This window comes from Engystomops pustulosus, chromosome 2 (assembly GCF_040894005.1).
Source record: "Engystomops pustulosus chromosome 2, aEngPut4.maternal, whole genome shotgun sequence".
In the NCBI taxonomy this organism is placed as follows: Eukaryota; Metazoa; Chordata; class Amphibia; order Anura; family Leptodactylidae; genus Engystomops; species Engystomops pustulosus.
The window spans coordinates 64,530,308-64,543,679 of NC_092412.1; the positions used below are offsets into that span (position 1 = coordinate 64,530,308).

General features: G+C 40.1%; 1 protein-coding gene across 1 annotated transcript; it reads left to right on the plus strand.

The window, feature by feature from the left end:
* Nucleotides 1-3,792: 3,792 nt before the first annotated feature.
* MMP19 (matrix metallopeptidase 19) lies at nt 3,793-13,091 on the plus strand. Its single transcript, XM_072135032.1, has 9 exons — nt 3,793-3,998; nt 5,063-5,151; nt 5,844-5,974; nt 6,401-6,613; nt 8,050-8,295; nt 10,204-10,326; nt 10,441-10,605; nt 10,792-10,919; nt 11,937-13,091. The coding sequence occupies exons 1-9, from the start codon at nt 3,912-3,914 to the stop codon at nt 12,171-12,173; spliced, it is 1,419 nt and encodes a 472-aa protein (XP_071991133.1). The 5' UTR covers nt 3,793-3,911; the 3' UTR covers nt 12,174-13,091.
* Nucleotides 13,092-13,372: the final 281 nt, after the last annotated feature.

Genomic DNA, 13,372 nt, shown 5'->3' on the forward strand with positions numbered 1-13,372 from the left:
CACAAAGCCAGGCCAGGTGCGGGTAAGTGCGTGTCAAGCGATACATTATTTTCTAAATTACGCGGTTTTTCCGAATCCGTCGGGTTTTCCGACAGCCACGCCCCCCGATTTCCGTGGAGGATTCGGGTCTTCCGGCGATTCACTAAGGTAGTGCGCCCGATGTCCACTAGGTGTCGCTGCTGCGCTGAATTCCGTCGAAGTTCACTGAAGTTCACTGTCCTACCCTGGGTGCAGGTAAGTGCGTGTCAAGCGACACTTTTTAAAAAAAAATACGGTGGTTTCCGTCGCGCGCATGCCGGCGCTGATGCGCCACAATCCGCTCTTGTGCGCCAAAATCTCGGGGAAATTCAGGGAAAAACGGCACAAATCGGAAATATTCGGGTAACGCGACGGAAAAACGCGATTCGGGCCCTTAGTGAATGACCACCAATGCGTTACGAGAAAACAATCTCAAAATCTGTTAGATAAGTTAAAGTGTTAAAAAGTTATTACGACATGAAGAGACACTGGTCAGATTTGAAAAAAAAACGGGCTGAGCCTTAACGTGCAAACTGGCTGCGTCCTTAAGGGGTTAATAGATCTGACCCAGAATATTTTTATTTTGGAAAGGACAGAGACCTTGAGAAAAATGTAGGCCTACAGTGTTTCCAATGTCAAATATCAGCTTTTCTCACGCTTCATTACTAAAACCACAAGTGATGACCCATTACAAAATTACTTTGTGTAGCAAATAATTGAGATAAGTTGTAAACAAACCAGAAAACAGTGGCCTTATTGTAACGTGATAATTTAAAGTGTAACAAAAACTTTGAAGCAATTTTTGCTATATACTTTATAAAGGAAAGCTTTTCTATCCCACATTTTGCTCCTGCTGTTTCACAGCAGATAGATAACAAGAGTCTAAAGTTTAAAGGAAATGTACCAGCAAAATTATGCATGGATAAACCAGGTACGGTTTCTCATAGATCCTGGGACTGTAGTAATCTTCTTATATTTGTTATCAATGGCCCAGTAGTGGATTATAATATAGGCGGTTAGGGGGCCCACAGTCACACAAATCACCCATGAAATTTTATACTGAGAGAGACCCTCACCCATGAAATCCTTAATAATAATAATTTCTTTATTTATATAGTGCATACAGATTATGCAGCGCTGCACAGAGCTTGTCCCTGTGCCCAGTGGGGTTGACAATCTAATCAACCTATCAGTATGTTTTGGAGTGTGGGAGGAAACCCATGCAAACATGGAAAGAGCATACAAACTGTTTGCAGATGTTGACCCTGGGACTTGAACCCAGATCCCCAGCGCTGCAAGGCTGTAGTGCTAACCACTAAGCCACTCTGCTGCCCTTGTACATTTGTTCTTGCTCTCAATACACATGAACACAAGAGCCATTTTAGGACTTTTAAAGGTCCTCCAATGCTCCTGGAACTGCAGTTTGAAAGCTGGCAGGAGGGGCACATCCTCCATTCCCCACAATGCATTCTTTAATGGCCCCCTTACTTCTAAAAATAACTTTTAAGCAAATGACCCAGAAATGCTCTGGGGGGGCATTACCAGGGCCCCTTCAAGCTGTAACTTCACAAGCTGTTACACTGTGCAACGAGCACTCCCTTCCTCCTCCCACTGTGTGTTGAAACTTCCTCTTCTGCTGTGATATTACATGAGGCAGTGGGGAGTCGGGAGATGCAGATGGGGTAATCCGATTCATGACATATTATGAGCCTTATTTGTCCTGTCATCTTTTTTTGCTAAAAGACAGTTTTACTATAAAAACTTATTTGGCAATGTGTACACTATACTCTATGGAACTCCTGATGACAGGTTCCCTTTACTTAGCATACTGGATTCCCAAACTATAACCAGTGAAATCCAATTCCATTTAATCATTTAACTGGAGCCTTTTAAACAAGGCAAAGAGTTGGAGAAGGGACAGATGGTCTTACGGTGGCCGTGGCAGTCAGGATAAAGTTATACATGGCTGTCCAACAAGCAGTTTTTTTGTTTGTTTTAAAGAGGACCCGTCACCCGTTAAAACTGTATTAGACTAAAGTAAGCAGCTCCTAGCGCTCCTGCAGTCCCAGCAGTGTTACACTGCTAGCGTTATCGGAAACCTCCAATAACGCTAGCAGACACTGCTGAGCTGTGCAATACTAAGCGGTCTGGCGTATTCATGAGGGGGCAGTCTGAGGGCTGCTTCACCCCCTACCATGCCCCTACCATTCCATAGGCCGGCGGTGACTGCCGAGCTTCATGCCTCCTTAATCCGCCCCCTCAGCAGTCCGGCGTTTCTAGTGTACATCATGGCAATGTTTGTTAGCGTTATTAGAGGTTTCCGATAAAGCTAGCTGGGTAACACTGCTGCATCGGTTGTAGCACTAGGAGCTGCTTACTTTAGTATGCAGTTCCTAGTGCAGTTTTTACAGGTGACAGGTCCTCTTTAAATGTAAATATAAACGGAGGTCTAAGTACTGTACTTTCCACAGCATTATGTTGACTTGCTATGGTGTTATGCCTTTGAACAAAACCATTGAAAAATCATTAAAACAACTAAAGATCACATTTGGGCACATTTACTTACCCGTCCGGAAGAGTTCCCCAAAAGTGCATTGTCCGACCGGAAGTAAGTGCATTGTCTTGTGACACAAATTGAAAGTTAAATCCCCTGCTCAGTCCAAATCAGTCGGATCGTCTGACGGCCGCCCCCCCTCCCCGATTTCTGACACATGAAAGCCATGAAATCCAATCGTGTGCGACACAATTTCCAGTTGCATACCTGTAAGAGCAGAGCAAAACCTGGAAACATTGGAAAATCCATCGAAAGTGCGATCCCCGGACCCTTAGTAAATAAGCCCCATGATGTCCCACAGTACAGTTACTTAACGCATTAAGGGGGTAATTTTCTTTAGTCTGTAAAAATTTGCATCTGTTTTTGGGCCTGCTCGATTTATCTTAATAAAATAAAACTGGCACATGAGTAGCTTTTTTGTGAATTTTTAGCAACTTTTTTTACTTTTTTCCACCAGTGCACAAAAAATAGTTGACTGTTTTAAATAAATGATTGTTTTAAATGTCAACATCTGGACTCTAAAGGCAGATCAGGCCCAATGCTGAAAAACTCTGTTGTGGCAATCTTTGCTGGGTGGTAGAAATAGTCAAAAATATTTGTGTAAATCTGGCAATGCATCCCCCCAAAAGTCACAAATATAAGAGAGAAAAAACCTATGGTATGACCCTTTAATTGTCAAGTTTAACTTAACTAAAACATTATGGGTGGTACATAGGAAGCAGATCCAACCCGGGTCTGGTACATAAGGGGGCACAAATGGGATATAGTTGATGGGTTCCCTGTTACACATCGTCATGCCTGGAGCACAGGATCTTTAATCTATACTTAAAAAATTTTATTTTATAAAATAACCTCTAACCTTATAACACTAAACCATAACCCCAGAAATCGAAAATACAAAAGTGGCGTGACATCCGGGAATCACTACAAATAACTGGATTATGAGTACACAATTATTGAGGTAACAGTTTACTAACCAGATGCGCATCTAGACCAGTGACTCAATGCAAGTGAGTGATCCCTTATACACAGATACAACCTGTCAACACATTATGACTAGAAGATAGATGAAGATTTGTAAATGACTACAAGCTGAGGTTTTTTTTTTCCACAAAAGTTGCATAAAATTATTCATTCTGAGTCTGCAGGAGAGGGTTAAATCTGCATTCCATGGACATTTCTCAAGGAGGAAGATGCAAGGGGGAGGTTTGGGAGGAGGAAGGAGCACAGAGTGTTTGTGAGTCATTCTGGCAGGATTCTTAAAGGCTTGCAGGGAGAACCAAGAGCAAAGGAGCAGCCACTAAGTCACTAGGACCTCTACACAGAGATCACCTTTAGGATGCTGCTGTTGCCTTTGCTGGGGGCTTTGGCCTTTTCTGCTTATGCTGCGACTCTAGTAGACCCCACTGCTGAGGAAGAAGCTCTGGTAAGTCCAATGACAAACAGGATTCATTGTAATTGTATTGAAATTTTGTCAAAAAGTGCTGTACACTATATTATAATTCTGCAAATATGGTTTTCAGTGAATATGTAGAATCTTTAATGCATAAAATTTTTTGCATAAAATATAATGTGAACATTTTATTACAGTAATGGAGTAATTTCTGATCATGATGCACTAAAATAGACAAATAGATACTAAAGAAAGATATTCCAATTTATTTTTGAAAAATATAAAATTAGATGACTTTATTTGTGCTATAGTGATTCCATGATCTATAGTTACTGTGCACAAACATGTACCTGCGTTTGTATGCATTAGTCTACTCTGAGTTAAATAGGTTGAATCAAAGGTTTCATTTCTTACCTATACTCAGAATAAATGATGAGTGTGAACCATAAGATTAAAAGGCACTGGTGTCCCTCTGTAAGGTTGTAGTGCCGGTCATGCGGTCATCCATTCTGTATTCTCATAAACTCATCATTGAGCTGAAAAAGAATGTTGAATGCGGAAATGATGACCTAAAAAGAGGAGTGACAGGGGCAGAAAAGAGTCAAACTGTGTAAAAATATCTCTTAACCTCTAATAAAGATTATAATTATTCTCTACTTTTTATGAAGAACCAATAACTGCTTTGTAATGTCACATTGAGATGTGTGAAGCTTCATGGTGCAGTTGAGGCCAACTTTTGGACACTTTCCGGTGACTCAGCACTAGTGACATTTGCTGGACGACTTGTATGACTAAACACAAGTTCCATTTAAACAAAAACATAGAGAGAAACTTTAACGCAATTGTTAGCGTTATGAATGAATTTCAAAAGTCAAGCAGTGAAAATGAAACAGATGATGAAGAACATGTGGACGTAGAATGTGTGCAATACATGTAAGCAATATGAGTTGTTCTATGGTCTTATGCAATCATGCTTTGAGGGGAATTCCCAACTTGGATGACTATGGTGTAACATTCATTTCTATGGACTTTATTATTCCATTACAGTAACTAATGAAAAGTTTACATTTATTAAAAACTCTCTAATCTCTTTACAGATATACCTGAAGCAGTTTGGATACTTACAAAAGCCACTTGAGAGTGACAGCGAGGATTTCAGTCCTGAAGAAATTCAAGAAGCTATAAGGTAAGTTGTTATACGGCAAAGGTGAAATATGGTGTGGTTACTTTCTTATAAAAAAACTCAATATGGATATGGGGTCCTAGTTGAATAGCTGTGGTAGACCACAATTTTGGCCTTGAACATGAGAACTACCTACTGTATTTGTCATAAATATTTCTAAAAAAGTTTCTTGTGGCAAATACAGTGGAAGCCCTTTGAGATTAGGACACATCCAGGCAAGTGATGCATTGGCAGTAGGGAAGGTTGTGGTGCTTGTAATGGGTCTCTTATTGTTCTGTGAAATAGACAGATTAATGTCTCGCTCACCTACAAGAGGACATGTCCAGGAGATGCTCTATGTCCACAGAAATAATTTAGAAAGAAGGTTGGCACATCCAGTTCTAGTTAGAAGCTGTATTCCACTTTATTCTAGTACAAACTTAATCCTTAAAACCAGTATACAAAAATGCCAATTCACCGTATCTTCTGACATGTCTCCGTTCCATCAGGATTCTTAATCATAGAGGCTATGACTAAGGATCCTCAACTATTGGAAATGCGTCACAAGCTATGCTTGTGGAATTGGCATTTGTCTATACTGGTTTTAAGGATTAAGTTTGTACTACAATAAAGTAGAATACGGCTTCTAACTAGAACTGGATGTGCCAACCTTCTTTCTTCAAGCCTCTAATTCTAGCGTTTATTTATCCATACAGAATTTTCCAGCTGGCTTCTCAGCTACCTGGAACAGGAATCCTAGACCATGATACACTGGAGAAGATGAATCAGCCAAGGTGTGGACTAGAAGACCCATTTAACCAGAAGACTTTGCGATATCTGCTACTAGGTACTCCATCCAGAGAATGGTAGATTCATTTTATACAATAGTGCACATTTATACAATACATCATGGTTATAGGTGACAATAAGGTCCCTTACACACTAGTGAGTGTGATGCGTCCAACTCGCATCACATTTGCAGCATGTGATGGCTGGAATGCCGAGCAGTCGGAACTAAACTCAGAACGTTAGTTCATTTCTGGTTGTAAGCTGTAAGACATTTCAGCCAGCACAGGCTGCGAGTGTGATGCCAGTTGGATGCAAGTGTGTAAGGGGCTTCATGCTTGATTCTGTATGAAAGTATTATGTAAATGTGTGGAGTGAACTCCATCTCTAAATTAATCATAAAGAAATAAAAAAATGGATTTTGGGATGTATGGAATTACTGAGGAGGCCACAAGTGAAAGTTTTTTTGTTTTTTTCAACTTACCAGGTCGATGGAGAAAAAAGAACTTGACTTATCGTATATACAATTATACACCAGACATGCCTAAAGAAGAGGTGAGGACTGCCATCAAATCAGCCTTTAAATACTGGAGTGATATCACCCCCCTGCAGTTCAGGGAGGTCACATATGGAAGAGCAGACATTAGAATATCATTCCACAGAAAGGGAGATAGCTGTTCCCGTCCTTTTGATGGCCCTGGTATGTATTGCCGTAGTCATCCACATTCTTAATTGTGGCTTTAAATATTAACTCTCTAGATAATCTTTGAATCCTTTAAAGGGAACTTGTTATCAGTGTTACCCATTGCTTATTTAATACCAATTCCAATCAGCCTTTATAATTAACATTGCTTCATTGCTTCCACTCGCTTTAAAAAGTATATAAAAGTATACCTGCCTCCCTTCCAGCAAACATAAGGGGCTTATGTTACAAGGCTGCAGTCTTTGTCATCATCATTATCTCCTCTCTGCTAGCTCTTCCTCTTTCCTCCCCCCCCCTCTCTCCCCCCCTCATGCAGATGTAAGCTGACCCCGTGCTCAAGACAAATCTAGGTCAGCTCAGGTCTGCAGTAGGGAGGGAAGAGAGAGGAAGAGGAAGATCTAGCAGAGCAGAGAGGATATAATGATGATGATGACACAGGGACTTGCAGCTTTTCATGACTTGATGCAGTTTGCTGTCAGGGAGCCAGACAATCTTCTGTATACTTTTAAAAGTGAGTGGAACCAGTAATGTCAATAATAATAAAAGCAAAAAAGTCTATGAGAAGCTGTCAGTAGGTGAAAAAGTGTGGAATCACAGGTTCCGAATGATATGTGCTGCTTCACAGACTCCCATATAGATTCTATTTTTTCTGTAGCCTCACTCTTCCCAACAAGGCTTTTAGTTTGCCATTCAGTATGCTAAATATAAAATATCTCTTAGCTCATGGAACATTTTTTTAAGAAGTGTTCAGGGTGGAAATAACCCTGTAATAAAGGAAATACAAAGCCTTCTGATCCTTCTCTGAGACTGTTTAGATGCTCAAGGTGCTTTATCATGGGAATGTTCAGTTTGCATCTGTAATGGTAGAATGTGCTGTTCCTATTAAATACAAGTGACCTAATTCCTAAAACTGTAGGACAAAGTCTGTTCTTATAATGTTCAGAGACCCAGAAACCTGTCTGTACACAGCACCATCAATGGTTGGAGAAAGTCCAGTGTTATCTTTCCTCATTCCACTCAGGCAGCGGCTTGTATATTGGCAGATTTTATGATACGATCGCTGGTTGGTGCTTTATGTTACTGGAAATAAACCAGAACATTCTGTATAACAACAGATACTATTGTGAACATGTGGGGTGGGATACATAAACTCTATTATTTCTCCAAACTATTAAATAATTGCTTAATATCAACTAGAATCTGAGGACACTTAAAGGGGCTGTGTCCTGGTTTAGATTTTCTGTATCTCAAGCTTGTACATTACCCATATGAAAATGTAATAATAGCAAAGGCTTTGTATTATGTCATCTTAGACACATATAGCAATAAGGATGCTCACTAGATCCACTTTCCAGCTCATATTTATATCATAGGACATAGGAATGCCTAAACATGGCCCTTAATTCTATGTACCTTATTTGTTGGTCTTGTAGGGAAAGTCTTGGCACATGCTGATATCCCTGAGCTTGGCACAATACACTTTGATGAAGATGAGTATTGGACTGAAGGAACATATCTAGGAGTCAATCTGCGCATCATTGCAGCACATGAACTTGGACATGCCTTAGGTCTGGGCCACTCTCGCTTTGGTACTGCACTGATGGCTCCTGTCTATGCTGGATATAGGCCTAATTTCCGTCTCCATGAAGACGATATAAAGGGGATTCAGGCTCTGTATGGTAAGAATACTATTTTTTTTTGTACAGTAAATTAAGGTAACATCTGGAAGAAGAGAAAGTAAAGTTTATGGATAAGGAAAACAGTGCCACACTTGTCTACAGGTTGTGAGTGGTATTGCAGGCAGCCGTTTGGGACCAGCGCAGGGGTGTAGTATAGTCATCTTTCACTCACTAATTGAATCCTAGTACAATTGGCCCCTATGTGTCCTCAATCATTTTCAGGACCTGTGCACTGGAGGTCGTACACCTCCATAGTACACAGCTGATCCATCAATGCTTCTATAGGAGTGTACCTCCATGGAAATGAAGCTTGATGGAGCTTAACATCATTATGCTGGAACATAAGAGGAAAAACATCTGCATCTTTATGAAGTCCTCTGTGGAATACCTGTCATGGCTCCATATAAATATGTATATGCCCTTAAAATATATTGAACTACGAGTATTTCACTGGAAAATTCTAATTCCATGGATTATTGTGCTGTGGGTCCCAGACAACTGTTTCTAAAGACATGTTTCTTCCATTAAGCGCACTGTGGCTTGAATAAAACTTTCTAAGAACTCGCTGTATCCGGAGGTTTATAATGAAATTCAGATTCATTCATCAGATTAGGAAAGAAACTGTATCTTGAGTTTAATTACCGGATTAGTGAGGAAATACTTAACTCTTCCTGTGCCGTGCTTACAAAATGATTTGCTTGCTATTGATTGGCAGCAATAAACACAGAATTGTGTCTGCAAATTTCCTGTATGTTTCCTGTGCAAAGTCTTAAACAGAAGTAGACACAATGAAAGGAAGAGATTACATCCTACCTAAAAATAGAATGTGTGTAACAGTTTAGTTTAATGAATACAGTATTGTGCAAATTCAATAGCAAAATTTTTTTTGTAACTTACGGGGAACCTATCAGCACAGATTGGGGCTTATTTACTAAGGGTCCCGCGGCCGCATTTTCGTCGGGTTTCCCAACTTTTCGAGGATCGCGCCGGGATTGTTTCGCACATGATCGGCTTTCATGCAACAGAAAGGGGGGGGGGCTGTCGGACGATCCAACGGATTTGGACAAACCGCGGGATTTAACATTTAAATTGTGTTGCAAGCCACGCACTTAGATACATTGGGAAGAGGAAGGTGAACTCCGGCGGACCTGATCGGGGAAGCGACACATGCAGGATATCGGGCGCACGCTGGAAGTGAAACGCAGCAGCTGTGCATTCTCGTCGGAAAACGCACCTCGGGGATCGCACAGGGAGTGGTAAGTAAACCTGCCCCATTATGTGCATCTTGTATTCCAGTGCACTTGCGGTATATTGGGATGCACTGTTATCATACGCTGTATAGCAAGAGCAGTGATGACATTGCACCATGTTTCACAGAAGCTGCACAATGTACCATTGTGTGCTCTAATAGAAGATGTATGGTGCATGTCTTCAGGAAAACAGGGCTGTCATATCTCCGAGCAGCCTGACTTAATCGCTGAGCTGGCCTCCATGATTTTTTGATTCTTATTGAGATATTAAATTATAAAAGTTCATAGACAGAAAGCAGGATACATGTTTCATAAGATAATGGTGCTGGTTTACTAGGCTAATGTGTGCTGCCAGGTTCCCTATAAAGGGGTTGTCTGGGATTACAGAAACATGGCTGCCAGAACACTGTTCTACCATGTTGTGTCACAGCTCAGCTTTATTACAGTAAATGCAGATAAACTGTAATACCACACACAACCTGAAGACTGGTGTGGTGCTGTGAGGGAAGGAAGGAGTGTTTTTCCAACCATGGACAACATGTTTTGGAGTTATATAGACTTGTAGTTGAGGAAATGGTTATATGGTAAAACCAACTGTGTTAAAAAATATTATGCTAATGTAAAGACTGACAAGCAACATATCTAAATACATTCATAGGTAAAAACAGCCGCATTGAAGATGATGAAGAACAGATCACAACCGTTGCACCCACAGTCTCACCAACTCCAACAAGTCCAATGCCTGATCCCTGCCAGGATGACCTAGATGCAATGATTCTGGGTGAGTATCCATCTCTGTAAACTCCACACCTCAAGGTGGCCATTCACAACCCAGCCTATTACACAACAATATCATGCACTAAAGTAACAGTGCTTTTTTTGGTTTTACATGTAGGTCCCTATGGTAAAACATATGCCTTTAAAGGAAACTATGTCTGGACAGTCACTGATTATGGCATTGGTTCCCTCATGAAAATCCAGTCCCTATGGAAAGGGCTTCCTGGAAACTTAGATGCTGCCGTTCACTCACAACGCACCAAGCGGACATATTTCTTTAAAGGTGAGGTTCCTCTATATCCTGCAGGGAGATTGTGATAGCAATAACTAGTGTACAGCTAATACAATATCAGCTCATCTCTCAGTACAACCTTTTGGAATAATATGTTAACAGGTAAAATGTAGAGATAAGTAAAAGAATGTATTTAATTTCATTCAGTGTGATACCAACTTACATGTTCCTTTTTAGGAGACAAATTATGGAGGTACACGGACTTTAAACTAAACTATGGATACCCTAAAGTTTTAACTAGGGTGCCCCCGAACATTGGGGCAGCCTTATATTGGGAAGGAAACCAGAAGATATTTCTATTCAAGGTAAACTGCCTACCTAATATCACAATGACACACATGCGGATAAGAGTACATTCACACAGGACAACCACAGCTGTAAGAACCCTCTATCTATGGATAGATACTGACATAGAAATCTGCATGCACATTGTAGGCCTTCTGTAACACACTCCAGGGCCCATACACAATACATCTTTATTTTGCATGTCCGTATTAATATTCCAATATCCAACCCCAATTCCCTCCTCTCCCACCAGAACGTGGCATCCAAGAGGCAATTATTAGATGTGGATGGGATCAAATCCAGGTTGGACCTGTTCAGGGCAGGTCTGACCTGGTGAAGATTTTAACTGTAGTCTGGTTGAGACTTTAGTACATACAGAGGGTCAGGGCATTCTTGTCCCATCCACCTCCAGCTGACCCCATCCAGCCCCTACTTCCCTACCCTGTCACTTCCAAAGTGTTATGTGGGGTGGAAAATCCAGGAAACGGGTGGGGGTGGGGCTTTATCAATGCCTTGCCCCCAAAAAACTGGCAGACAAAGCTTTATAAATTCCTCTTATTGTGAATTTCCATTAGCTGCAACATTTTACCTGTACTTACTATTGCTGGTGCATTCACCTGCAATATTTAGCTTCCATTTCACTCTTTTACCACAGAACAGCAAAATAGGGACAGTGGTCAATGTAAAAACTGCTATATTAAATAGAAATATTCATATAGATAACATGTAATAATAATACTAATTTTCATTTATATATCAGCATCATATTCTGCAGCGCTTTACAAATTATAGGGGACATATACAAATAAAATATTATATTACAAGTCCAAATTCATAATCCAAACAGTCATATGGAGCAAAAGGACATAAAAAATTTAAATATTACTCTTTTTAAAGTATGGTTATACTTTGCTACAATATTTACTATATGAATACACATGGAATTCACAGGGAATACACAGGGAATGCTATATATAAATATAGATATATATGCCCTGTCCTGACCGTGTACAATACATATTGTACTCTCTCTACAGGATGATGAGTATTGGCAGTGGGATGAGTTGGCCTGGAGTAACCTGAATCCTAAGAAAATCTCCAGTCTATTCACGGGTGTTCCTAATAATTTGGATGCAGCTTTGACCTGGAAGAATGGAAAGATTTACTTCTTTAAAGGAGACAAATATTGGAGAGTGAACAAGCAGCTGCGTGTGGACCGCGGATACCCCCTGAGCAAGGCTGAGCGGTGGATGCAGTGCCACCAGGTGGATTAATGGCACTGATAACCATAAACTATAATCCCCTATGACAATCATTGATGATAAAACTTTCCTTAAAGAGAAGTGACTAAAGACTGATAAATGCTGTCATGGTTGTGGTCATTTTGATAAATAATCTAGCAATCCTTTAGACCGGTGATGACATCAAAGACATTTGTGAAATATCGTAGAAACCCAAATGTTAAAAAATAATGATTTCTTACAAGACACTTTCCTTACATATTTTCCTGATTCCTCACTCCTCGGAGACCATTCTACTGTTACTAACTGCTGTGTCTGCTCCTGGACCAATGACAAAGCACAGCCTACAGAACTTCATAGCTTAACACTGCCACCTATGGGCAGACCCTAGTACTGCAATATATTTTCAAAATAACAAAAATTTGATACTTCAGTTTGTAATAGTTTATGATCTGGTTGGCAGCTCAGATAAGGCCATCTTCACATAATGCAAAATGTAGTGTTTGCCGACCATGGTTTTTGCATTATGTTTTGATCTCTTTTAACCGGGGACAAAAATTTGGTGAAATGTTCTCTGTTTGGATTGAATCCAAAATGAAGAAAACAACAGAAACATTGGTATTCGTATCCATGGTTGTCTCTGATATATAACCTTATCATTATTGTCTAACCCATGACCATCCCTTTTATGGGGGAACATTGGATAACATTACCAGATGATGAAATAGAAATCTTATCCATGCTACTTGGTTGTTCCTATTTAGATGAAATATCTGGCTGTTTTGTCTATGCAAGTACTATGGTTACTGTGCAGCTAGTGACCTTTTCCTCTATAATGCAAATGCATTTGGAAAAATGTACCCTCTTCTTCATAAACTGCAACAGTCCGCATTGCCTCCTGCTGGCAGGTGACACCAACTACATTCAGATAATAAATTAAATATGATACAATTCTGTGTCTGGTGGTTATTTTGTATTACATCACAAAACTTTTACACATACAGTCTAGACCAAAAGTTTGGACACATCTTCTTGGTTTTCTTGCCTTATAAATGGGGTTGGGACCATCAGTTGTGTTGTGCAGAAGTCAAGTGCATACACAGCTGATAGACCTACTGAATAGACTTTTAGATGCTTTTTTCTAGCAATAATACAAATTCTAATTAAAGAAAAACGAGTGGCCATCATTATTTAGGAAATGAAAGTCAGTCCATCCAAAAAATTGGGAAAAC